This window comes from Coregonus clupeaformis, chromosome 7 (genome assembly GCF_020615455.1).
Source record: "Coregonus clupeaformis isolate EN_2021a chromosome 7, ASM2061545v1, whole genome shotgun sequence".
NCBI classification, from domain to species: Eukaryota; Metazoa; Chordata; class Actinopteri; order Salmoniformes; family Salmonidae; genus Coregonus; species Coregonus clupeaformis.
The window spans coordinates 6,550,237-6,577,567 of NC_059198.1; the positions used below are offsets into that span (position 1 = coordinate 6,550,237).

The window sequence follows — 27,331 nt, forward strand, 5'->3', positions numbered from 1 at the left end:
GGCCATTTTTTTTGCACCGCTGAGGCCGTCGGGATCGGACCCAGTCTGACATTTGGATGGTTGACTTCTTCACCCTGTGTGCCTTGTCGAAACGCTGTTTCATTGCTCTTTGGTGCCTGGTCACTGCCTGCTTTTCTTGGGTGCGCCTAGTCGCCAGTTCTGCTACTCTCTGTGTTCTGAGTCTGTCCAGTGGCAGTTCCATCTCACGACCTAGCATGAGAGATGCCGGGGAGACCTGTGTTGTTGTGTGTTTGCTTGCTCTGTAGTGCATTAGCGTTTGATTCCAAGCAGTTTGGAACGTGCACCCCTGGACCAGGTGTGCTCTGATGCCGTTCTTCAGCGTTTGGTTGAAGCGTTCCACCCCTCCGTTAGCTTGTGGGTTGTAGTAGGCCGTGCAGATGTGTTTGATTCCCTTGTTGCTGAGATATGAGGAGAACTCGTCAGAGGTTAGCTGGGGCCCATTGTCCGTGGTGAGGGTGAGGGGTAGGCCCCACCTTGTGAACAGGCTGTCTAGGATGTCCACGATGGCCTGTGTTGTGACAGTTCCAACAGGAACCACTTCTGGCCACTTAGAGTGGAGGTCATACACCACCACCAGGAAGCGCTGATGGTGAGGGACTGCGTGTCCATGGATTTCACCACAGATGTCCAGCTGGATGTGCTCCCGGGGGCGGGACAGCCATGCAAGAGGCTGCAGGGGGTGTGGGGAGGACTGTCCTGTTTTCCCACTGATGAGGCATGCAGCACAATCCCTGACCAGGGCTTCAATGTCGTGGTCCATACCTGGCCACCACACAAGATCTCGACATCGCTGTTTGACCTTCACTATGCCCAAGTGACCTTCGTGCGCCATGGATAGAACATGCGCACACAGGCCACTCGGGACCACAGTTCAAAACCCTCGAGAGACACAGACTTCTTGCCAGCAAGAAAGTTCATGCTTCACCCTGGCGAAAGTCACCAGCTCTTCCGGCACCTGTGCTGGCCATCCAGTGCGTATGTAGGTGCGCAGGGTAGACAGTGTGGGATCCTGTTCCAATGCTTGCTTCAGCTCCTCCAGTGAGACGACTGACTGAAGGGGAGCGTAGAGCATTTGTACAAGCTCTGTTTCGTTGTCGTCTGGCAAGACGGTCGGAGTAGGAGCATCAAAGGAGCGTGAGAGGAGGTCTGCCACCACGTTATCCCTCCCCGGAGTGAACTTCAGCTGATAGTCATACTGTCTGAGGCGGTTGGCCCATCTGTGCAGCCGAAGTGGCTTATGGCCAGTTCCTAAAGCCGACAGTAGCGTCGTGAGGGACTGGTGGTCGGTTCGGAGCGTGAACAGCTGGCCATATAGGTAGAGGTGCCACCTTTTGCATGCCCAGACACAGACCAGTGCTTCTCGTTCGCCCACAGAGTACCGTTGTTCAGTGGGGCTCAGGGCCCTTGAGGCGAAGGCGATGGGCCTCTCAACGCCATTCTGCAGCTGTGAGAGGACAGCTCTTAGTGCTGCAGCTGAGGCATCACATGTGACAATGGTGGGGCAGACGGGGTCAAAGTGAGCCAAGACTGGGGCTGTGGTGAGCTGGCTCTTCAGTGAGCGGACCGCATCTGAGCAGGCTGCCGTCCAGGCCCATGGCTCATCCTTCTTGATGAGCTGGCGAAGGGGCGCTGGGGTCTGAGAGTAGTGGGGCAGAAACCGGAGGTAGTAGGCTGTCATGCCCAAGAATGAGGCCACCTGAGAGGCTGAGGTCGGTTCCGGGATCCGGTGGACGGCTTCAATGTTCGACATGAGTGGGGCAATGCCTTTGGCCGACAGGCGGAACCCCACAAACTCGACGGCTGGAGCTGCAAAGGTGCACTTTCCACCGTTCAGGGTCAGGTTGTTCCGCAGTAGAGCACTGAATAATCTGTGGAGTCGATAATCATGGATGTGGAGGTCAGGGCCGTGGACCACGATGTCGTCCAAATAGAACGCCACACCAGGTATTCCAGCGAGGATGGTGCTCATCACCTTCTGGAAGCAGCTGGGGGCGGAGCTAAGTCCAAAAGGCATGCATGTATATCTGAACACGCCAGCATGTGTGACAAAGGCTGTGAGGTCTCTGCTAGCTGCATGGAGAGGTACCTGAAGATAACCCTGACGCAGGTCGAGCAGGGCAGTGGAGGGCTGTTGGAGTGGTAGGTGACTGAAAAACTTGTAGTAAGTGGCAAGGTTGAGCAATGACACCGCAGCACCAGTATCCATTAGCAAAGGCAAACCCACCTCGCCCAGCTGCACAGTGCATGTCCTGAATGACACATGGTTGGTGGAGACAGTTCGGATTTCAGTGTGTTCATGTTGAGAGTGAGATGAAAATAAGGGCCTGTTCTGGGTGGAGCTAGTAGCTAGGGCAGAACGACACACTTTCGCAAAGTGATTGTATTTTGAACAGTTCTTACATATTTTCCCACGAGCTGGGCAGTTTGAAGCCCTTGAATTGTGAGAGCTAGCCCCACAGTTGCCAGAGCTACTTCTGTTTGTTTGTCTGTGTGCCTGCTGCACAGGAATGCCGGTGTCTGTGTCCATGCAGCTATCGACGTGGGAGGGCGTGCGCAGCGCGTGATCGTTGTAGAGCGCCTGCTCGGGCTGAAGCTGCTGTGTGAGAATAGCTGGGGGCCGAGTGTATGCTGCAGAGCTGTTTGTTAGCATAGTAGAGCATTCCAAAGCTGCTTCAACCTGTAGTGCTATTTTAATAGCTCCATCAAGTTGTAAATTATCCGATTCCAAAAGCAGTTTCTCCCTAGTCTTTTCACATAACGTACCCTCTATCAACTGATCCCTGATGCTCCTGTCCTGAAGTGTCCCGTAGTTACAAGAGCTAGCCAAATCCCTCAGATTAGCCACGTAGCTTTGAATGGACTCACCCGGCCGTTGGTGTCTTTTCCGTAGCCGGTAGCGTTGGAGGAGCACTCGCTCTTTCCCAGCGAAGTGGTTCCGTAGGAGGCTGACTGCAGCTGTGAATGTAGGAGCCGATCCAAGCGCTCTGAAAATCCTCTGTCCCTCTGTACCGAGACAGTGACGGAGCAGTGCTGTCCTCCGCTTGTCTGAGATTGTAGAAAGGTCCATAGCGTCGAGATAAGTGTTAAAACGTTCTAGTCCAGGGGTGTCAAACGTCCGGCCCGCGGGCCGGATTAGGCCCGCAAACGGGTTTAATCCGGCCCGCGAGATGATTTTGTAAAGTATAAAAATGCGCTGCAATTTTTCAATAAAATAAACTGCTGTTCCAATTGCGTCCACTGGATGGCGCAATAGCAATTGTGTTAAGCAAGCAAACTGTTTATACCGGGGCAGAGCAAGTACGTCAAGCACGTGCAGCCAGTCCGGATGAGCTACTTTGTTTTGCCCGCGATATTTATTACGGCTTCTACTTTTAACATTATGTGCTTTGGCACCCTCATTGCCCCAATATGTCTCTGTCAAAAAAGAGAAAAGTGGATGCAGAGTGCAGAGTGTTCCAAGAAAAATGGTCATCCTCCTATTTATTCACGGAATTCAATGGGAAAGCTGTATGTTTGGTGTGTTCACAGCATGTTGCGGTGCTGAAAGAATATAACCTTCGTCGCCACTATGTGAGTCTTCATGCCGACAAATATGACAACTTTCAAGGACAGCGGAGAAGAGAGAAGGTGAATGAACTGTTGGCGGGTCTGAAGAAACAGCAGTCTGTGTTTACTCACAGCCGAGACATCAGTGACGCTGCAGTGAAAGCTAGCTAACTCATTGCTAATGAAATCGCAGTGGCTTCAAAACCATCCCAAAGCCAACACCTCCTTTGGCCGCCATTCCTTCCAGTTCTCTGCTGCCAATGACTGGAACGAATTGCAAAAATCTCTGAAGCTGGAGACTCTTATCTCCCTCAATAACTTTAAGCATCAGTTGTCAGAGCACCTTACCGATCACTGCACCTGTACACAGCCCATCTGAAATTAGCCCACCCAACTACCTCATCCCTATATTGTTATTTATTTTGCTCTTTTGCACCCCAGTATCTCTATTTGCACATAATCTCTTGCACATCTAGCATTCCAGTGTTAATACTATTGTAATTATTCTGCACTATAGCCTATTTATTGCCTTACCTCCATAACTTGCTACATTTGCACACACTGTATATATATTTTCTGTTGTATTTCTGACTTTGTTTTTTTTTACCCCATATGTAACTCTGTGTTGTTTTTATTGCACTACTTTGCTTTATCTTGGCCAGGTCGCAGTTGTAAATGAGAACCTGTTCTCAACTGGCTTACCTGGTTAAATAAAGGTGAAATAAATAAAAATAAAAAATAAAAATAAAATTTAGTGAGGGTGAATTTGTAAAAACATGCATGATGAAGGCAGCGGAGTTTGTGTGCCCTGAAAAGCGTCAGGCTTTTGTAAATATCAGCCTGACAAGAAACATAGTTGCAGACAGGATTTCCGATCTTTCAGTGGATTTGGACAGCCAGTTGAAGCAAAAAGTAAAGTCATTTATTGCGTTTTCGGTTGCAATTGATGAAAGCACGGACATTACAGATGTTGCACAACTGGCCATTTTCATCCACGGAGTTGATGACACATTGACCGTCACCGAGGAGTTCGTGGAGTTGGTGCCGATGACAGATACAACGACAGCAGCTGATATTTTCACCGCACTCGTCGACGCGCTGGACAGGGTCGGAGTGGACTGGTCCCGCGCTGTCAGCCTGTCTACAGATGGTGCGCCCTCAATGATCGGGAAAAAAGCAGGCGTTGTGACAAAGTTCAGAGAGAAAGTGCAATCTGCAAATGGAGGACGTGGTTTTTTGACTTTTCACTATTTTGCACCAGGAGGCTTTGTGTTGCAAGTCATTAAAGATGGATAACGTCATGAAGGTGGTCATCCAAACTGTTAATTTCATCCGATCCAGAAGCCTGAATCACCGTCAGTTTGACAGCCTTCTCAGAGAGAAAGACCACATCTATGGCCTGCCATACCACACTGAGGTAAGATGGTTAAGCCGAGGTGCTGTGCTGAGGCGTTTCTTTGATTTACGAGAAGAAATTGAACAGTTCATGGAAGAAAAGGGCCAGTGTTAGAATTTCATTCCGCAGAATGGATGCAGGACCTTGCATTTATGGTGGATGTTACAGAGCACCTGAATAACTTGAACAAACAGCTGCAAGGGCGCAACAAAGTTGTCACGCAGTATTATGACAGCATACGTTCTTTCAAGTTGAAGCTGTCATTGTGGGAGACGCAACTCGCCGGTGGTGATGCAGCTCACTTCCCCTGTCTGAAAAATGTGTGCGCGACCCAACATGTGGCAGACATGAAGCGGTTCAAAGATAAAATAACGGGACTGTTACGGGAGTTTGAGCAACGCTTTCAGATTTTTGGTGAACTGGAGAAAGACTTCAAAGTTTTTTGCTCGCCATTCACCGTGAATCCCTCTGATCTGCCCGTCAGCATCCAACTTGAAATAATAGACTTGCAGTGTGACTCGGATTTGAAGGGCAAATTTGCCGCAGCTGGCTTGGACACATTTTATCAGAATCTCTTGCCAGGTTACCCCAACTTGACAGCCCTCGCTGCAAAACTGTTGTGCATGTTTGGAACCACATATCTTTGTGAGCAAGTTCTCTGTAATGAGCATAAATAAAACAAAGCTGCGCTCAAGGCTCACGGACAAGCACTTGAATCACATCCTGAAGTTGGCTGCCACTCAGGATGTGACGCCTGATATTGATGTGCTGGTGAAAGCTAAAAGATGCCAGGTATCAGGAGTCAAATAAACTATGCAACCCCACTTAAAGTGCTGCATGAGACACCCTGATATAGTTCTGTGATCTGTGATATACTTCTGTGAATCACTGAGGCATTGTGTGTTTGTGTGTTCTTTGTCCTCAGAACTTTCAAATAACTTGGTGTTTTATGATTAATAGTGATGTTGTGCTTTTGGACACACTGTCCTCAGGCTCCAGCTTTATCTTTATATGTTTTTATGTTGATGTGCTATTGTTTTTAATTGATTTTATTTGTATATTTAACCTATTCTTGACTCTGTGGTTCTTGCACTTGTTTGGGGAACAGGATTTCGTTCTTTTTATCTACATTTCTGCCTGAGAAATGACACCCTGATATAGTTCTGTGATCTGTGAAACAGTTCTGTTAATCACTGAGGCATTGTGTGTTCTTTTTCTTTAGAATTTTCAAATAAACTTGAGGTGTTTTATGATTAATAGTCATTTAGTGATGGTGTGCTTGTACTATTTTGGACACACTGTCCTCAGGCTCCAGCTTTATGTTTTATGTTGATCTCCTGAGTGGCGCAGTGGTCTAAGGCACTGCATCGCAGTGCTAGCTGTGCCACTAGAGATCCTGGTTCAAATCCAGGCTCTGTCGCAGCCGGCCGCAACCGGGAGACTCATGGGCAGCGCACAATTGGCCTAGCATTGTCCAGGGTAGGGGAGGGAATGGCCGGCAGGGATGTAGCTCAGTTGATAGAGCATGGCGTTTGCAACGCCAGGGTTGTGGGTTCAATTCCCACGGGGGACCAGTATGAAAAAAAAAAAAAGGTATTCACTAACTGTAAGTCGCTCTGGATAAGAGCGTCTGCTAAATGACTAAAATGTAAATGTTAAAACAAAGATAACAATCTGAAGTTGTTGTTTTTAAGTTATATATACCATGATTTTACAGGTCCGGCCCACTTGGGAATAGATTTTCCTCCATGTGGCCCCTGAGCTAAAATGAGTTTGACACCCCTGTTCTAGTCAGTTATTCCACAGGACTTGAGGTTCACCAGGCACGGCGAGGAATGGTGCTGGCGGTGGTAAGATGTATTCACTAACTGTAAGTCGCTCTGGATAAGAGCGTCTGCTAAATGACTAAAATGTAAATGTAAAATGTAATGTAAATGTAAGCTGAATTCAGCCATCTTCGTCGCCAATGTTATATATAGCCTAGCTGTAGAAGAACGCACATCTGCACAGTTTCACATTGTACATCACTCTGTCGTTTAATGACATGTGCCACTCATTCTGACAACCCATTAATCCGTAAAGCAGCACACTGTCATAAACAATAACAACGTACAGTACGGCGTACAGCACGTCGTACCATACATAACAATCGGACTACACTGACCCATTAATGTATTATTCCCATTTGTGGAGACACTCTCTGTGATGAACTGAGTGAAGAGAGAACTCAAAAACACCAAGTGAAACAGGTTTGAGATGCTGTACATCGATGCATAGGCCTACAGTACAAGTATGTGGACATAAACCCATCAGCAGAAGAGCAATTGGCAATCATGGGATAGTCAACTCATTAGAGATGTTTCACTTAGTTTGGTAACCTGTAAACACCAGCGAGTTTATCGGTCTCTAATTTCTACTACTGTATTTGTGTTGTAAAGCTTGTAAACAGAGAGAAAGAGGCGAAGCGAGATGGTTTACACCGCCCAAAATCTGTCCATGAAAATAAGACCACGAAGTGAGGAATTTTTGTATGAAGGTCAATGAGAGTGTCGAATTTGGTCAACAAAAAATGTAATTGGTAATTTGTTACGTGAAGCTTATTTGATCGAATTGACGTTTCGTAATGGTTAGGTTGTTACACGTGGCATTTCGGCAACTTAGATTATTTTTTCTTTATATTAGAGTTGTGCCTGTTGGTCACACGCTTTATCTGCCCTCTCATTGGCTAGAATGGTCCCACCTGATCTCGCCTCCTCAGCCTGCCTTCCATCTTTGAGGACATGTATTTCCATTGTTAGAGCAGTCACTTGAATATCTTGTCATTATAATAGATAATCTTTGTTGTAACCCACCAGACTGCAATGTTTATGTTTACTTTAAATGGCAGCATGGAATTGCTTCATTATGATTCAAAATAAACGGCTGCTCCTCGACAAAGTTTCATTTCAACATTTGTAGAAAGGATTAGGCTACTGTAGAGGTCAAAACTATTTGACTCATAAGGAAAGTATAGTCTACCTGAGAGCCTCTGTATGACAAAGTATAGAATAGATCAGGGCTTTTTGCATCACACACATATATAGTTTCAGTAGGATATCTGTATACAGTACACAGTATTTGTCTGAATGTGACCTAATATTGTCAATATGTAGCAACACTTGGAATCATTGGTCAACTGGATGAAGTGAACCTGAAACAGGCGGGTGAAAAGGCGGATTTTCCTTCATCATCATAACATCGGCCAATGGGATTGAGTCGGTAATTCGATGAGCAGCAAATGGCTGAGTTCACAGAGAAGGAACTATACAATTTGGGCGGTGCTGTTGATGGTCGTCGCAATGCAATAGTATTCAATATGGAGTACTGAGTAGTGTGATTCTTATATTTCGGCTACTAGATAAGTATCCATTAGCTGTCTAGTCATTCCATAATTTTAGCCTCTCGGCTGGTAATCTGCTGTTTCGAAACTCGTTAGAGCGCGTAGGCTATGCATTTGATGTTCATAAATTGATACATTGTTAACGTTACAGGAGAGGCGTTGTTCTGATAGCTATTTGGTGTGGTGACAGTTAAACTGTTGTAACATTTGGATACGTATTAATGTAGCAATATTTCAAATGATACATGTTATCCTTGCAACGCATTCAACAGCGTGTGGTGGCGATTCTAATTTGTATACAAGCCTGGTAGTGGCTATAGCGCTATTGAACGTTTTGTAGAATACGAGGTTACTAGGTGAAAGGTTAGGGACACCGCTCTCAAATAGTTCGTCGTCGGGTCGTGTATGATCATAGGTAAGTGACTAGGCCTACGTTCTGTAGGCAACGCTACATTATATGATTACATTTTTGCACAGCATACTTTCACTAGCCTGCCTACAACAACAAATAAATCACGGGTCAAACACCTACAGTATGTAATCCTATAAAATGTGCTATAAGGTCGTGGCTACCTCGCATTTAATTTTAATTAATGACACGTGTTTACATTTTCACTGTTCAAGTTAGGTAGTCATTTACAGTCAAGTTAGTCATTTTTATAAGAGACTTATAAAGCACTCTTACCTCTCTCTGTCCTCCACTGCCACCTGTTGTACACCATCTATCCTGACCCCTCTGCCATTACATTTTAACGCCATGTTGTAGGCCTATATCTCTCTCTCTCTCAATTATCCCACCCTTTTGAAACTCCTCACCTCCACTGCTAGGATGCGCAATGCAGCCAGTGCCTCTGTGTCTCTGGGATCGCTGGGTCTGCTGCGTCTCTTCGGGGTCCCCTGGTCCTGGAGCTTTGCAGCAGGCTTCGGGGTCTTTCTGGGCACAGGCGGTTGGAAGTACCTCTACATTGTAGTCCGCACTGCCAAAAGAGACCTCAAGTGAGTGCCTTTAATTTGTTAAGAATGTGTAGTGTGCTTGCTTCAACTTCTTCTACAACCATAAAACATACTTTTAGACTGCTGAAGCAGGCACACACATTTTCTTCAGGAAATGTACCTTTCCTAGTTACAGTCATCATCACTATAGGTCATGGTAAAATGGTAACATTATCTCCCCAATCTCCCTCTCTCTACTCGTTCCAGTGGCCTTTACGTGTTGTTACGAGTCAAGATAGCCTTGTGGCACCACCTACGACGCAACAGCAATATCCCCTCCATCTTTGCCCAGACGGTGAAGCAGCACCCAAATAAACCCGCCCTCATCTACGACGCCACAGGAGAGACGTGGACCTTCACCCAGCTGGACCTGCTGTCTAACGCTGTGGCCCAATGGGCTCTGGCCCAGGGCTGGGCCCCGGGGGATGTGGTGGCCCTCTTCATGGAAAGCCGGCCCTTGCAGGTGGCCCTCTGGCTGGGCCTGGCTAAGGTGGGGGTGGAGGCAGCCCTCATCAACTTCAACCTGCGGAGGGACGCGCTCCTGCACTGTGTTGGAATGTCTGCGTCCAGAGGGATCGTGTTCGGAGCCGAGCTGGCTGGTGGTAAGTGGGATTCAGAGATGGGGAAATGTGGGGTTTGGGGCCCATATTCACAGTGTCTCAGAGTACTAGTGCTGATATAGGATCAGGTCCCTCCTCTTACACATTATGATTTAAAAGGCAAAACTGATCCTAAATTAGTCAATGCAGGCTTCTTCTTTCAAGCATTCCAAATATATTTTCCAATGTTCTGATGGCCTGATGCAATATTCCATCTCAGAATTCTGTCTGTCTGTACGTCTGGGTGGGTCAACTGTCTGGCAACAGTCTTACGTCTGCTTATTTCAGAATTCTAGCTATCCTTATAAAGCGTTCCAACAATTTTTTTCTGATGGTCTGTTGCAATATTCCATCTCAGAATTCTGTCTGTCGATTCTGTCTGGATGGGTCAACATTCTGTCTGGATGGGTCAACATTCTGTCTGGCTTTCTGTTTGTCTGGGTCTTGTCTGGGTCAACATTATGTTGTTCTGTCTGCTGATGACATTTGTTTTGTTGCACTTTTTTTTGTCAACATTCTATGCATAATGCATCAGTACTCTATCTTTCTTGTAAGAAGATAGAGTACTGGGCGATAGAGTACTGGGCGTCAGGTAGCTTAGTGGTTAAGAGCGTAGTGCCAGTAACCGAAAGGTCACTGGTTCTAATCCCCGAGCCAACTAGGTGAAAAATCTGTCTGTGCCCTTGATCAAGGCACTTAACCCTAATTGCTCCTCTAAGTCGCTCTGGATAAGAGCGTCTGCTAAATGACTAAAATGTAAATGACTAAATTATTATTTGTCTCTTTCATTGACCAGGTAGTTAATCGATAACTACCGTTCAATTCTGTATTCACTCTCCCAGTGAAAGTCCCCTTCTGAAATATCCCATGGCTCACTCCTCTACTCTGTCTCTTCTATCCTCTCTCTCTCCTCACTCTCCTTCCTCTCTCTCTCTCTCCTTCTCCCTCCTCTCTCTCTTTCTCTCCCTCCTGTCTTTCTTTGTCTTCTCAGCCATGTTGGAGGTGAGCTCATCCCTGAGCCCGTCGATGGTGCGGTTTTGTACTGGAGAGCTCAGTGTAGACTGTCTGGCCTCCCTGGCTGCCCAGAATCTGGACCCTATCCTGGCCTCGGCCCCTACACTGCCCCCTCCTCCCTGCATCCCACCCAAGAGCTTCAATGGTGAGTGTCCTCCTTCCCCTCACATCTTATTGTTCATCCAGTCTCCTATAACTTACAGATACATGTGGCTGGACACTTCTTTTGAAGCATTTCAGAATGTTATATTGTGTATAACCTCATAATACTACACACTACTATGCTCTTTGCTGCCAAGGTAACTTAGACCTCACAATCTCTGGCCAGTCTCCAACAAGATAAAATGTATCTCGCCATATGTAAAACAGTTCAGCTAGAGTCCACAACTATCTGATAATACCCATCTCACATTGACAGCTTAGTAGTTCAGAGCTGACGGGTAAAATGATCCCACAAGAAAAAATGTATCTGTATTCCATGGAGTGTATTCCACATGAATATTCCTCTGTCATCCTCACTTTCTCAAGTGAAATAAAACAGTTCAGCCACTTTTCCTTGTCACTCACTGTCTCGCTCAGACAAAGAGCTGTAATTACCAAGACTAAATTGGAAGCCCTAAGATGATTGATCCATCCCGATTTTCCTGGTGACTTTTGTATTCTACTCAGTCCTGGTAATGTTTTGGTATGCGTGTCACAGATACAGTCTAGGGCAGATGTGGCTTTGATTGACAGCTCCAGGTGTCAGCTGAGCTCTGTGTCACTAAATCATGTGTTAGTAAGAACTTATCTCCAGGGCAAATTAACTTCTCCTCACATACCCTCAGCCAATTCCAAGTATTTGATCTATTCCGGTACTAGCATACCTGATTTAACCTGTCAACTAATCATCAAGCCCTTGATTAGTTGTATCAGGTGTGCTAGAACGGGAGTAGATCTAATAATTGGAACAGGCTGGGGGTACTCAAGGAGAGATTTGTCTAAACTTTCTCTAGGACATTGCTTAGTCAGTCTCAGGCATATCAGTGGGCAGTCCAGTCAGTCAGCTGGCCATCCCGGAGAGTGTTATGGAGATGCTGGGTTTTGCTAAATGGCCTCTCTGGGGTCTCTGTGCTCTCATCAGATGTGTTGTGAGGACGGTGTGTGTTTGTGGGTGTCAGCATCTTGGTTTGTGTGGGTACCAGTGGCCACTTGTCTCTCTGTGGTTGTGAGTGTCAGTCTCACTGTTGTAAATAGAATGTTTTGTTTTAGTCATGTTATTTAACCTTCCCTTCCTCTCTCCATCCTCCCTTCCTCTGTCCTTCCTCCACCCTCCCATGTTCCCCCCCCCCGTCCTTCTCTTCACCCTCTGCTCCACTCTTCTCACCATCCTCCCCCACAACCGCCAACCCAAACAGATCGTCTGTTCTATATATACACCTCAGGCACCACAGGACTCCCTAAAGCTGCCATAGTGGTGCACAGTCGGTGAGTCTCTGTCTCAGCACCTTAATGTCCAGCAGCGATACACTTGTCTGGTGTGTTTCTGCGTATGATGATTCCCAATGATACAGCATAGCTTAGCACCCACTGCATTCATGTATTTGATTATTGAATCCCTTTTGTGTTGTTCTATCTCCAGGTATTACCGTATCGCTGCGTTTGGCTACCATGCTTTCCGCATGCGCCAGGATGACATCATCTATGACTGCCTTCCCCTCTACCACTCTGCAGGTGTGTGTCTTCTCTTCATCCATCTCTGGCTTCATCTTTCTCTCCATCTTTGTTTCTGTCCCACCACCTTCCACCGTCTTTCAGGAGTCGTTTGGTCTGACAGTGTGGTCCTGATTCTCCTGTCCTCTAACCTGTCACCCTCACTGGCTGGCCCATGTTCGTCTCCTGTACAGGTAACATCATGGGTGTAGGCCAGTGTCTCATCAATGGACTCACTGTGGTGGTGAAGAAGAAATTCTCAGCCAGTCGCTTCTGGGAAGATTGCATCAAGCACAACTGCACTGTAAGTAGAAAAAAAGCTTATGTACAATTGAAGTCGGAAGTTTACATACACCTAAGCCAAATACATTTAAACTCCGTTTTTCACTATTCCTGACATTTAGGCCCAGGAAAAAATCCCTGTCTTAGGTCAGTTAGGATCACCACTTTATTTTAAGAATGTGAGATGTCAGAATATTAGTAGAGAGAATTATTTATTTCAGCTTTTATTTATTTAATCACATTCCCAGTGGGTCAGAAGTTTACATACACTCAATTAGTATTCGGTAGCATTGCCTTTAAATTGTTTAACTTGGGTCAAACGTTTCGGGTAGCCTTCCACAAGCTTCCCACAATAAGTTGGGTGCATTTTGGCCCATTCCTCCTGACAGAGCTGGTGTAACTGAGTCAGGTTTGTAGGCCTCCTAGCACGCACACGCTTTTTCTGTTCTGCCCACAAATTTTCTATAGGATTGAGGTCAGGGCTTTGTGATGGCCACTCCAATACCTTGACTTTGTTGTCCTTAAGACATTTTGCCACAACTTTGGAAGTATGCTTGGGATCATTGTCCTTTTGGAAGACCCATTTGCGACCAAGCTTTAACACATGATGCCATCTATTTTGTGAAGTGCACCAGTCGCTGATGCTGCCACCCCTGTGCTTCACGGTTGGGATGGTGTTCTTCGGGTTGCAAGTCATCCCCTTTTTCCTCCAAACATAACGATGGTCATTATGGCCAAACAGTTATATTTTTGTTTCATCAGACCAGAGGACATTTCTCCAAAAAGTAAGATCTTTGTCCCCATGTGCAGTTGCAAACCGTAGTCTGGCTTTTTTATGGCGGTTTTGGAGCAGTGGCTTCTTCCTTGCTCAGCAGCCTTTTAAGGTTATGTCGATATAGGACTCGTTTTACTGTGGATATAGATACTTTTGTACCTGTTTCCTCCAGCATCTTCACAAGGTCCTTTGCTGTTGTTCTGGGATTGATTTGCACTTTTCACACCTAAGTACGTTCATCTCTAGGAGACAGAACGTGTCTCCTTCCTGAGCGGTATGACGGCTGCGTGGTCCCATGGTGTTTATACTTGCGTACTATTGTTTGTACAGATGAACGTGGTACCTTCAGGCGTTTGGAAATTGCTCCCAAGGATGAACCAGACTTGTGGAGGTCTACAAAAAATTTTTTGGAGGTCTTGGCTGATTTCTTTTGATTTTCCCATGATGTCAAGCAAAGAGGCACTGAGTTTGAAGGTAGGCCTTGAAATACATCCACAGGTACACCTCCAATTGACTCAAATGATGTCAATTAGCCTATCAGAAGCTTCTAAAGCTATGACATAATTTTCTGGAATTTTCCAAGCTGTTTAAAGGCACCGTCAACTTAGTGTATGTAAACTTCTGACCCACTGGAATTGTGATACAGTGAAATAATCTGTCTGTAAACAATTGTTTGAAAAATGACTTGTGTCATACACAAAGTAGATGTCCTAACCGACTTGCCAAAACTATAGTTTGTTAACAATAAATTTGTGGAGTGGTTGAAAAATGAGTTTTAATGACTCCAACCTAAGTGTATGTATACTTCCGACTGTATCTTATTCTTAAAAAAACAAACATTTTTAGTCATTTAGCAGACGCTCTTATCCAGAGCGACTTACAGTTAGTGAGTGCATACATTATATTTTTTTATTTTTTCATACTGCCCCCCCCGTGGGAATCGAACCCACAACCCTGGCGTTGCAAACGCCATGCTCTACCAACATCCCCTGCCGGCCATTCCCTCCCCTACCCTGGACGACGCTGGGCCAATTGTGCGCCGCCCCATGGGTCTATTCTATGTGGATAGGAACAACACCTGACTTGAGTGGTCGATATGCAGCTATATGATTTTTTGATTGAAACCCGCATTGAATTTAAATCTGATTTATACGCTGTTCCCCATCCGTCCACTAGGTGGTACAGTACATAGGGGAGATCTGTCGCTACCTGCTGTCCCAGCCGGTGCGGCCATCTGAGAAGGGTCACCAGGTTCGCCTGGCGGTGGGGAATGGGCTACGCCCTAGCGTCTGGGAGGCCTTCACCGAGCGCTTTGGGGTGGCCCAGGTCGGAGAGTTCTACGGAGCCACCGAATGCAACTGTAGCATCGCCAACATGGACGGCAAGGTAAGGGGTCATGGGCAATGTCATCAACTGCCTCAATCAACAATTATGTAAATAATAGAGAGCAATATGTTTTTGCTAAAGTCTGTGACTTTTGTAGAGCCACAATTCAATGTGGTGTACCTCAAGGATCTATTATTGGGCCATTATTATTTCTTATTTACATAAAGATCTTCCTGCGGTATCAAATACTTTTTATGTCTTCTCCACTGTCCAGGTGGGAGCTTGTGGGTTCAACAGCCGCATCCTTCCCAACGTGTATCCCATCTGCCTCATGAAGGTGGATGAGGAGACCACAGAGCTGGTGCGGGACAGGCACGGCCTGTGTGTGCCCTGCCGCCCTGGTAAGTAAATGGGCACCGATATCGAAAGTCAACATTTTTAGACACGATATCGATAAATATAGGAATTTTACAAAACCAACTGTGTGAATGTTAACCTGGGTAACTGTAAAGCATGTTGTGAAAAAGTGATGTAAAAAGGGATTCATAACTATGCTTGGATTGATTGACCTCTCCATGTACCTCCTCCTCTCTTCAGGGGAGCCAGGGCTGCTGGTGGGAAGGATCAACCAACAGGACCCGCTACGGAGGTTTGATGGCTACGCCAACCAGGACGACACCAGGAAGAAGATTGCCAACAACGTCTTCAAGAAAAACGACTCTGCATATCTGTCAGGTAAACCCACAGGCCCTTAGTGTGATTAAACAATAACAATGGATTTCTTATGTTTACTTGGGTTATCATACTTGGAATTCATGCTATTATTATATCAGTCCTTATCTTCTCATTATCTTTACCACAATGTAATGTGTCATCAACTCACCTCGCTCTACCTCCTCCCAGGGGATGTGTTGGTGATGGATGAGCTGGGCTACATGTACTTCCGGGACCGCAGTGGGGACACGTTCCGCTGGAGAGGAGAGAACGTCTCCACTACCGAGGTGGAGGGAACACTGAGTGGTCTGCTGGGCCAGGCTGATGTGGCTGTGTATGGGGTATATGTACCAGGTGAGATGAAGTTCAGACTCTATGTGCACCATTTTACATGTATGATAGTGACAGGTGGTGAAATAAGGAGTTACTCTTCCACTTAAAGGCCCAGTGCAGTCAAAATTCAGTTTTTCCTGTTTGCATGGGTGGAGTTTTGGCTTGCCTGGTGCCATCACCAGGCAGTAAATCTAGTTAATCGACCAATAACAGCGTTCCAAACCTCTCTGCCAGTAACAGCTAGTTTTCAGTTGTCCCCTCTCCACTCAAACCACTCCCATACAAAATTCTTGCTTGAGAAATAGTTTTTTGCTAAAAAGCTATTTGTTTATTTTTGACAATTTTAATGGAAAAATATCACAGTAAGGTAATTAATTGTTACCCAGAAATGATTTGATATTGATGTAAAAACAGCTGTATTGGGCCTTTTTAAATGTTGATTTGACAGCATTGTCCCTGTCAAATAAATGTAAAACTCGACCAGTCAACAGGGGGGTTGAGTGATGAGGAAGACTTTGCAGCATGGTGCAGCCTGACGTGTTTGTTTGTCTCCCCCTAGATGTGGAAGGTAAGGCAGGGATGGCTGCCATCGCAGACCCAACAGGGACATTTGACTGTGATGCGTTCCTGCGAGAGGTCCAACAGGCCCTGCCCCCTTACGCCCGCCCCGTGTTCCTACGCATTTCCCCACAAGTAGACACCACAGGTGAGTGGACTGGACACAAGGCTAATTCTAATGTGAAATATCAATCAATTGTGTTTTTTATAAGGCCTTGCATGAAGCATCTAATGCTCATTCCAAGAAACAATGGAATATATTAATGGCCTATTATCTTTGTTTCCCTCTCCTAGGTACCTTTAAAATCCAGAAGACCCGGTTTCAGAGGGAGGGATACGACCCGCGCATATCAACTGACCAGATCTACTTTTTGAACTCCAGAGCAGGGCGTTATGAGGCTGTGAATGAGGAGCTACACAGTGCTATAGTGGAGGGTAGGATGGCTCTATGAGATGGACTACTTTAAGCTGGGTGTACACTACACGTTTATGAGGCTGCTTTGAGCCACAGCTCGTTGTAGCTACGTTAAATCTAATCACATCATTGTTTTCGCCAGACAGCGTGATATGGACAATCCTCACGACCAAGTGAAGAGTCTTCTAGCGTGTGACCCCCGTCTGTGCCACATTGTTTAGTGTGCGCATCAATACGTTGGCAAGACAAAGAAACCTACAGGAAAGACGGTCGTTTAATGTGAGAGGCTCAGCGATGTTAGGATTTTGAAAGTCATGTAGTGTACACCCGGCTTTAGGAGAGTGACTGTCAAGGTCTCAGATACTGGAGACGGAGTGGAAAAGCCTTATCATGCCGTTATAATGCATTGTACGACTTGTCTTAAGCATGTATGACCCCTTATAATGTCTTATAGTCAACTCATAATGATCCTGTCTAAATACCAGAAATGTTTTGTCAGTTGATATTTTGATATGTTGCGAAAAATAACATAGTATGAGCTTTACTATAAACCATTATAAAGGCTCATGTGTGCTTATAACACGTTTATAAAGCATTACACCTGCAGGCTTTAAATAGTGTTATTGCCGACGTCTCCATGTATCAGTGTTTCTCCTTACACCAGCACCCTGGATCTAGACTAGATCAGGGGACTGAAGGGCTACTGATCAATCAATAGGAAAACCTTAGAACTGTTACAAAACAATGTTTTAACACTGTATCAATAACATCCAAGGACAAGGTTGTACGAGGGCATTTTCCCCCGTTTTATTTCTTCATTTGTGTTTCTTAGTTTAGCCAAATGAAAGCCTTCAACACTACAATGCACATAGAGTAGAGTAAGTTTTTACTTGAAACCAGGACGTCTGTTACAATGACAGCATTTGTCTTTGTTACAATGAGACTGTAAAAGAGATGAGAGCTGTGATTGAATATACTGCAGTCGTTGAGATATTCTTGAAGAATATTGTGTTACAGGCTATTTGCTCCCAACCTTGTAATAGTTGTGTGCCACGAACACCACCATGTAATAGAACAAAATACTTAACAGGTTTTAGCAATGCTTGAGTGTCCATGTTGGATGAGGTGTTACTACCTGTGTGTTAGTAGTATGATAGAACATGACGCAGCTAAACATGCCTCTTATTCCAAGCACTAACTAACCGTAGAAGTTTAGATTGCGAGATGACATCATTTTACTTAAAACTAAAGCTGATCACTTAACATGTTTGAAGTAATGGATGATGTGCACTTACTGACCACTCAGGTTCACACACATTGATATTATGTGCCTTGTGGGAACCCTGTGGAAGCCCTGTGTGTGTCCTGAAACGATTGGGGTGGTATGCTTAACCTGACTAAGGAACTCCAATACAGAAGAAAGAACATTATTTAAACAATATCTTGAAAATGTGTCAGTAAGTCAGCGATCATGGGTGCCCTATTATTATGTAATAAAGCATTTTCTCAGAGTAATATTGTAGATATAATTGATTGTGAACATTATTCTAGCTCTCCATTTCCATACATTTGTTTAGGTGTTACTCAAAAATAAAGGTTTGTAAAAGACACCAGTGTTATGTTGTGATTCAGAACAGAGTTATAAGGGCTCTGGCATTCTAGGACAAACTTGTACCCTTTTAGGGCTGCTAACTAGTTTCTACCTATTTCAAGACTTGGTACTTTTCAAGTCAACATGTACACTGACTGTACAAAACATTAGGAATGCCTACTCTTTCAATGACAGACTGACCAGATGAATCCAGGTGAAAGCTGAGATGCCTTATTTATGTCACCTGTTAAATCCACTTCAATCAGTGTAGATGAAGGGGAGGAGACAGGTTAAAGAAGGATTTTTAAGCCTTGAGACAATTGAGACTAGTATTGTGTATGTGTGCCATTCAGATGGTGAATGGGCAAGACAAAAGATGTAAGTGCCTTTGAACGAGGTATGGTAGTAGGTGCCAGGCACACCGGTTTGTGTGTGTTTAGAAATGTGACGCTGCTGGGTTTCACACACTCTACAGTTTCCCATGTGTATCAAGAATGGTCCACCACCCAAAGGACATCCAGCCAACTTGACCCAACTGTGGGATACATTGGATTCAACATGGGCCAGCATCCCTGTGGAATGCTTTCTACACTTTGTGGAGTCCATGCCCCGACGAATTGAGGCTGTTCTGAGGGCAAAAGGGGTGCAACTCAATATTAGGAAGATGTTCCTAATGTTTGGTATACTCGGTGTACATCATCTGTAGACACATAATACTCACAAACATAAGACCATTACATGCTTTATTCCAGACTGTCCCTTCCAAGTGATCAGCCTTTATCTTCTAGGACTAGGTAGTAAACACAACTGGATCAATATCTGTAAGTAACTGAGCCTCCATGGAGCTCTCTAGTGCTCCACAGCAGCAGACAACCTGACGGGCAGCAGTCTCAGTGGGTGTTCCTTACAGGCCGTGCAGAAGTAAGGGAACACCCGGGGTGAGATGAGGTCTGTAAACGTATAGAGGGGCGTCCTCTCCCTGGGGTCAAAGAAGGTCACCTTGCCCCTGTCCATGTCCAACACCACCCTGATGACCTGGGGCTCCTTGCTCATCATGGTCAAGGGCGCCCACGGTGCCGTGCACGCCTTGTGCTCGCCGTTGCGGAAGCGTATAGTCCAGAAGCCCTCGGCCGGCGTCAGCACGTGCTTGCCCTTCCTGTTGATGGACTCGCTGGCCACGCCTATCACCCAGTATGTATTATCCTTTACCTCCACCTCCCAGCTGTGGCGGCCAGAGCAGAACCCCTCAGAGCCCAGTAACTCAGCGCTGACGTCAAACCTCTCAGGGTTGTTGGGGAGCTTGAAGACCTGGGAGCAGCACTGGACCACGGTTAGATCCTCAGACAGGATGAAGCAGCTAGCGGCTGTGTTGGGGTCCAGAGTCACAGGAGCTGGGGAGAGAGGAGAAGAGATGAGCCTCAAATGGAAGAGAGAGGTGATAGAAAGGGCAGAACTGAGATTAAATTAAATATATGGAATAACTTTATTTCCTGTGAGGGAACAGTACAGTCACTTCTACCTACTCATATTTGATTAATACTCACTATATTGAATGATGCTCTTCATCTTGTCCCAGATGTTGAACTTTACAGAACCCAGGTGCTTTGCCACGTCAATCAGAGTTCCAGGAATCATCTTTGGATCCAGCGGCAAACGCCAGGTTCTGGAATGATGACATTCAGTGATGAGTCATATCCTGTCTATTATACCAGAAAAAAATATATATTATTTTACCATGAAATTGATGTATGATGTATTGTATCATATTCATTGCTATTTTGTGTAAAAGTAAAGTTCATTTGAACATAATGATCTGTTTTTATTAAAGGTAGACTCAGTAAAATGACTTTGCCACGAGCAGCACCGCAGATATTGCGATGAGTGAGATGCAAGACTTCGCTCTCACACAGTCATACGTGTGCATGGGTTCGCTTCATGCTGTTAAAGCGTGGTAGGGACCAAAATAGCGGAGAAGTTTAGCCTCTCGCTTTAACTCTCTTAGTTGTTTTATGCTGTTTACTTTGTACACCTACGTCATATCGCTGAGTCTACCTTTAAGGGCTCTATTCAATCAGATCCACTTTAGCCGACATCCACATAGCGGTTGTTTTGGCAGTGTCGGAGGTGGAACTGTGTTAGAGCTGTCAAATCCACAAGCGGCTCCTGGCATTATACCTAATGCGGACATTGCTATTGGCTGCTTGAGTCGCCTTGTTTACAATTTCGAACACTGGAGTTTGAGATGTAATCTACACCTCAATTAGGCTGATACAAATGCTCATTATTTTTATGATTTTCTATTCATTATTTCTATATTGCCTAAACTTTCTCGTTCTAAACTTTTAACGTGAGTGGGAGGGTGTGGCTTTCTGACTATGATCAAGAGCATCTGCTCACCGTTTTGACAGTTCCAACACAGTTACTCCTCCGACACCGCCAGAACATCAGCTATGCAGGTATTGGCTATCGCCGGTTAATGCTTGATCTGATTGATTCTAGAACTAAGTTAAGATAATAGTTGAATCTGGAAACACACGTGAGCCTTAGATGTGTCTGCCACATTCACTAGCTAGATCACTGTTTTCATGAGTATATTATGGGCACATGATAGTGAGGCAGTATGGGTCTCTGTCTATTTTTGTATTTAGCCTCTGTTAGCTCATGACATCAACCCATTGGTCAAACCGACGGCTATTCCTGACTCCACTTACCTCTTGATGATATCCTTGTAGTTCTGAAAAGAAAAGAAATGTATCGCTTTTAGATGGACAGCCACACCATTCCACATGCATGTTATGTTTTTATATTTTGTTTTGGGAATTCCCTTTGTACTGTAAGTAGGGTTTAACTTCATACTGTGTATACCTGTAAGAATGGGATGTCCTGAGACCTCATCTCTTGCTCTACGGTTCTGATGGTGTTTGAGAGGGACGTCAGTTCGTTGGACATCTCCTCAATCTTCTCCTTTATAAGCAGACTCTTCTGATCCTCCTCTGCCTTCAGAGCATGCAATCTGGCTGCCTCCTCATCTCTCAGGAACTGGCGAAGGATTTCAAACTCATCCTTTATCTGCCTTTCAGTATGCTCAACCTGGTTCTGGAATTAGACATGTTTAGAAATGAAAGACCTGAAACACTCAATGACCCCAGGTTACATTACTGATGATGTGTTCCATGAGCATTACAAGATGTATTCATTCAAAAAGGACACCATCAAAATCTTTCTAAAGCGCTAGAAATACAATACCCTACCTTGATGTGCTCTGCCGTTTGATCACAGATGATCATAGCCTTCTTGTACAGCTGCAGCTTCTCCTTCAATGGCGTCAGTGCAGTCTTAAGTTCCTCCTGGAATGGAATGGCAAGATATTAACACTTTAACACATACTACAGGGTCAGGCTGGCCACGAGCACAATGTGTTGCTTTCAACTGCCAGGTACCGCTGCATCGCAGCCCCATCACAGCATTCAGCTGCATGTGTGAAAGGTCACAATACCTCCTTGACTGGAAGATCCAGCTCAATTGATAGCTGGACCTAGCTAATGCCACGGCAACATTAACAGAGTTTGGATCATGTGATTGAGTGACAAGAGAGGGTGGAGATGATGATGATGAAACAAAATGGCTACACACAGATTCATAAAGTCAACGTGCCAGAGCAAGATACAGTGGGGAGAACAAGTATTTGATACACTGCCTATTTTGCAGGTTTTCCTACTTACAAAGCATGTAGAGGTCTGTAGTTTTTATCATAGGTACACTTCAACTGTGAGAGACGGAAACTAAAACAAAAATCCAGAAAATCACATTGTATGATTTTTAAGTAATTAATTTGCATTTTATTCCATGACATAAGTATTTGATCACCTACCAACCAGTAAGAATTCCGGCTCTCACAGACCTGTTCGTTTTTCTTTAAGAAGCCCTCCTGTTCTCCACCCATTACCTGTATTAACTGCACCTGTTTGAACTCGTTACCTGTATAAAAGACACCTGTCCACACACTCAATCAAACAGACTCCAACCTCTCCACAATGGCCAAGACCAGAGAGCTGTGTAAGGACATCAGGGATAAAATTGTAGACCTGCACAAGGCTGGGATGGGTTACAGGACAATAGGCAAGCAGCTTGGTGAGAAGGCAACAACTGTTGGCGTAATTATTAGAAAATGGAAGAAGTTCAAGATGACGGTCAATCACCCTCGGTCTGGGGCTCCATGCAAGATCTCACCTCGTGGGGCATCAATGATCATGAGGAAGGTGAGGGATCAGCCCAGAACTACACGGCAGGACCTGGTCAATGACCTGAAGAGAGCTGGGACCACAGTCTCAAAGAAAACCATTAGTAACACACTACGCCGTCATGGATTAAAATCCTGCAGCGCACACAAGGTCCCCCTGCTCAAGCCAGCGCATGTCCAGGCCCGTCTGAAGTTTGCTAATGACCATCTGGATTATCCAGAGGAGGAATGGGAGAAGGTCATGTGGTCTGATGAGGTAAAAATAGAGCTTTTAGGTCTAAACTCCACTCGCCTTGTTTGGAGGATGAAGAAAGATGAGTACAACCCCAAGAACACCATCCAAACCGTGAAGCATGGAGGTGGAAACATCATTCTTTGGGGATGCTTTTCTGCAAAGGGGACAGGACGACTGCACCATATTGAGGGGAGGATGTATGGGGCCATGTATCGCGAGATCTTGGCCAACAACCTCCTTCCCTCAGTAAGAGCATTGAAGATGGGTCGTGGTTGGGTCTTCCAGCATGACAACGACCCGAAACACACAGCCAGGGCAACTAAGGAGTGGCTCCGTAAGAGGCATCTCAAGGTCCTGGAGTGGCCTAGCCAGTCTCCAGACCTGAACCCAATGGAAAATCTTTGGAGGGAGCTGAAAGTCTGTATTGCCCAGCGACAGCCCCGAAACCTGAAGGATCTGGAGAAGGTCTGTATGGAGGAGTGGGACAAAATCCCTGCTGCAGTGTGTGCAAACCTGGCCAAGACCTACAGGAAACGTATGATCTCTGTAATTGCAAACAAAGGTTTCTGTACCAAATATTAAGTTCTGCTTTTCTGATGTATCAAATACTTATGTCATGCAATAAAATGCAAATTAATTACTTAAAAATCATACAATGTGATTTTCTGGATTTTTGTTGTAGATTCCGTCTCTCACAGTTGAAGTGTACCTATGATAAAAATGACAGACCTCTACATGCTTTGTAAGTAGGAAAACCTGCAAAATCGGCAGTGTATCAAATACTTGTTCTCCCCACTGTATGTAGAAAGTTTGGACATTGAGTTTTCTGCATTGTGAGGCACACTCAAGCTCATGATTCATGCTCTGTTGATGTTGTCTTTGAGTATTAAATTCTAAGATTAAAATGTGTCTAGGTGAAAGCTGCCTTGTCCCTAGAACTGGGTCAAAGACAGATGGTGGGACAGGCGAGGAGTGGAATGTAGAGGGGCACACTTGAGAAGCCTTCTGGGATCTAGTTTCATTCCTCCCAGGGGCCCAAGCAGTGACCAACCCAAAATATGAATCTATTAATAGAGTGATTCCAAACCCCCTATTAACCATCATGTCAAAGGTGATTTCTATAACATAAAGGGTTTTACAACACAAAACTGTAAAAAACAAAGTAAAATATGATACTTTTCATGATGATAGAAGTGCTGCTGGTTTAGCAACTTGTGAAAGTTTTGGGCTACAAAAAAATTGTTATTTGACAATGCGGGCGGTAAAGGATGACAGCCGGAGGTTAGATGAGACTGAACATACAGATGAAAGTGAGTTTCCCTCTGACAAGCAAAGTTAAGAGCAAGGGTATAGATGATGAGAGACATTCAGTGACCGTGACACTGACAGCACCATGAAGACAACTAAGGTTGTGCTTGCCTACCTTACAGTCGTGTGCACCTTCCCCAATGGGGTAGAGCCTGTGCCCCTTGTGTACCGCCGACGTCTGGCACGCAACACAGATGGGCTGCAGATCGTCCAGACAGAAGAGTGTGAGTATCTCTCCATGTTCCTTACACGCCATAGGGTTATTCCTGCTGCTCATCTCCTTCCTGAAGGACTCGCAGGTCTTCTCCAGAATGGTGTTCACCACAATCTCATTCATGGAGGAACGTCTCCAGCACAGAGGGCAGAAGTGGCAGTCGTCCTCACCTTCCTGGGTACTCCAGCTGTCCTGAAGGCATGTTTTACAGAACCTGTGTCTGCAGGAGAGCACCACGGGCTGGTTGAAGATAATTCCACAGATGGGGCAGGAGAGATCGTCTTCACGGTGCCTGGACGCCATTCTGCCTATCAGGTTTTTAAAACAGGGCTGGAGCAGCAGCAGGGTCAGATAAGGTTACTATGCTCCTCCCACCCCTGTTGCCGGGGTTCTCTGGGGTCTACCCCAGTTCAACTTTAATACTTAAAGGAAATTAATATGTCCATAGGGCTTCCATCGGCTTGAGTAGTGGATATGCAAATAAACACCTCCCACTGCATAATAAAACACAGCTATCCACCAAATATCTTTGAAGGAAGACCAGAGAGTGAGTGATAGTCCCACTTCATTGACGCAGTGTTCTGAGATCAGTGTTGTTGAAGAGGGGGGAAGATTGGCACGTCAGAGTGATGATGCCAGGGGGTCTGCCTTAAACAGCCAATAACATTTTGATGATGGTGATGCAATAATCATTTGATCATTTAATAAGTCACAAGACAAGACTGGTGGGGGCAGCATATTGCATAAGAATGATATGGTCCATCAGAGTCTGGGAAGAAACACAATAACCAAGAAAAGATGGGAAGACGGTGAGTATTAATAGGTGGGGAGAATCTATTAGGTGGGAGGGAGGAGGGTAAGAAAATACCCCTCCACTGACCCCTGAAACATTTTCCACAGTCCAACTTAGCCTTGACTAAGTGCTGGGTCTAACATTTGACAAATCCCTGTCCTGAAAGCGCCCCATGGTCCAAGATGTCTTAAAACACTAAATTGTTGTGCAAATGGGCCATAATTTACTATTTTTTGTATTTTGTCCTAAAGTCCATTTAAGTCACTGTAAATTATTAACCTGCATTTGTTGGTAACACTTTACCCAAAGCCTACATGTATAATGCATGATGATGTGGTTGTAATGCATTTGTAAGACTTGTCATAAGCAAATATGATGACCCTATAATGTCTTAAAGGTATAGTTTCTTTAATGTTTTTAAGTTTAGCTCATTTTCGACCTAGGGTGTTGTTGTTTCTGGATGTTACTAAATAACCAGCGAGCTCATTTAAAAACGGTTTGGTGGAAACAACAACACCCTAGGGAAGTTGAAAATATGCCAAACTTTCTAAAAACTATCCCTTTAATGTATTCATTTTTTTGTTCTGTCCAGCTTTCTGGTGCCTGACACTCTCATTCAAATCAGAATAATGGGTTTTATAAGAGGAACATCAAAACAACTAATGTTTTTGCCACACGTAGGGACTATTTATTGGGGACAAAGTTGTTAAAGTTTAGTGGCATTTAGCTGAACGTGCATTCTGGTTGCTGAAGCTATTATTATAGTAACCCAATAGTTTGGGTAGTGGGAGTTAGCCCACAAGGATCAAATCCTGCACTGGGAATAGATTTAAACACTAAATAGATGTACTGTCACAGCTTACCTTGCAGTCCACCACTGCTTCAGCTATTGGGTACACTTTGTGATCCTTATGGTCAACTGACCAATGATAATCACAGATAGGCTGCAGGTCCGTGACACAGAAGATCTTCAGTTTGTCCCTGTGTTCCTCACACGTTCTCTGAGGACCTCTAGGGTAGTCGATGATGCACAAAGGACATATTTCAGAACCCTGCTGCTCCCAGAACTCATCCAGACAGGGATTGCAGAAGCTACAGCCACAGGTATGGCAGCTGAGAACCACAGGAACAGAGAAGACCTCTCTACATACAGCACAGGAGAGATCATCATCCTCCAGGATAGAGGAAGCTTTGGCCTCCATTCTCCCACAGAGCTAGAGCTGGACTCCTGTATGCATCTATAACAGGCCGCAGTGGCTCAGATATGGTTACGCTGGCCTGTGAGCCTTCGCCCCTCTGACATTTATTTTACTCCAAGCTTTGTAAATCAAGAGTGAACTTTATAGTGACATTGAATAGCGGCACAAGTCAATATCTAATTTGTGCCAAAAGAGAACCTGAACGGGAAAATTATTATCATTTGTGATTATAATTAACTACCTTTTGAGAAGAATATTATCACCTCACAGAAGAATTAGAAATCAACTGAGAATAATTTCCCTGACCGACCCTTCTGAAGAGCAACATGAAGTATGTACAAAGATCGACTCCAGCTACTATGCAAATGTACACCAGCGCTGACACCGACCAGGACGCTTCTGATTCCGAGGTACTACTGACACACACACACACACACAGCCATCCAATGACAGAGACATTCAACTGAGCCCACATATGGTGGTTCACCCCACCCTACAATATAGCTGACTGAAGAGACTGACATGAGTGACCGACTTCACACTGACCCAAGGAGGAATGGGGGCAGGGGTTAAAAAGAATATGTTAAAAACGGGGTGTTATTGCCCAACCTTTTAAGGTACTCAAAATGTAGGATAAATCATGCATGAGACATAAATAGCCTTATCTTTATTACCAAGAGGTTCAGTAGTTTACAACTTAATGTTAGA

The 27,331-nt window shown here is 45.0% G+C and overlaps 2 protein-coding genes across 3 annotated transcripts; one reads left to right on the top strand and one right to left on the bottom strand.

The window, feature by feature from the left end:
- The first annotated feature begins 8,262 nt into the window (after positions 1–8,262).
- LOC121568849 (long-chain fatty acid transport protein 1-like) lies at positions 8,263–18,651 on the top strand. Its single transcript, XM_041879302.2, has 13 exons — positions 8,263–8,757; positions 9,171–9,338; positions 9,543–9,937; positions 10,926–11,093; positions 12,346–12,415; positions 12,570–12,661; positions 12,835–12,944; positions 14,874–15,083; positions 15,298–15,424; positions 15,621–15,758; positions 15,927–16,091; positions 16,630–16,776; positions 16,923–18,651. Exons 2-13 carry the CDS (start codon positions 9,172–9,174, stop codon positions 17,078–17,080), a joined length of 1,947 nt encoding a protein of 648 aa, XP_041735236.2. The 5' UTR covers positions 8,263–8,757; position 9,171; the 3' UTR covers positions 17,081–18,651.
- Positions 18,652–19,360: 709 nt separating this feature from the next.
- LOC121568848 (zinc-binding protein A33) lies at positions 19,361–27,104 on the bottom strand. Of its 2 annotated transcripts, none has more exons than XM_045221077.1 (6): positions 26,288–27,104; positions 21,886–21,981; positions 21,500–21,730; positions 21,346–21,368; positions 20,179–20,297; positions 19,361–20,025 (listed from the first exon to the last, which is right to left on the bottom strand). In XM_045221077.1, the coding sequence occupies exons 1-6, from the start codon at positions 26,624–26,626 to the stop codon at positions 19,484–19,486; spliced, it is 1,350 nt and encodes a 449-aa protein (XP_045077012.1). In that variant the 5' UTR covers positions 26,627–27,104; the 3' UTR covers positions 19,361–19,483. The 2 variants fall into 2 exon arrangements, with proteins under 2 accessions (XP_045077012.1, XP_041735234.1); XM_041879300.2 differs by lacking the exon at positions 26,288–27,104 and adding an exon at positions 24,533–25,314.
- Between the last annotated feature and the right edge of the window lie 227 nt (positions 27,105–27,331).

What these genes read in the sequence shown, in the direction of transcription:
- LOC121568848 (XM_041879300.2), bottom strand. Translation starts at nt 24,934, where the DNA reads ATGGCGTCCAGGCACCGTGAAGACGATCTCTCCTGCCCCATCTGTGGA. An exon ending in AAACGGCAGAGCACATCAAG is followed by an intron (nt 21,731 to 21,885) that starts GTAGGGTATTGT and finishes GTCTAATTCCAG; the next exon opens with AACCAGGTTGAGCATACTGA. An exon ending in TACAAGGATATCATCAAGAG is followed by an intron (nt 20,298 to 21,345) that starts GTAAGTGGAGTC and finishes TCATCATTCCAG; the next exon opens with AACCTGGCGTTTGCCGCTGG.
- LOC121568849 (XM_041879302.2), top strand. Translation starts at nt 9,172, where the DNA reads ATGCGCAATGCAGCCAGTGCCTCTGTGTCTCTGGGATCGCTGGGTCTG. An exon ending in ACTGCCAAAAGAGACCTCAA is followed by an intron (nt 9,339 to 9,542) that starts GTGAGTGCCTTT and finishes TACTCGTTCCAG; the next exon opens with TGGCCTTTACGTGTTGTTAC. An exon ending in GCATCAAGCACAACTGCACT is followed by an intron (nt 12,945 to 14,873) that starts GTAAGTAGAAAA and finishes TCCGTCCACTAG; the next exon opens with GTGGTACAGTACATAGGGGA.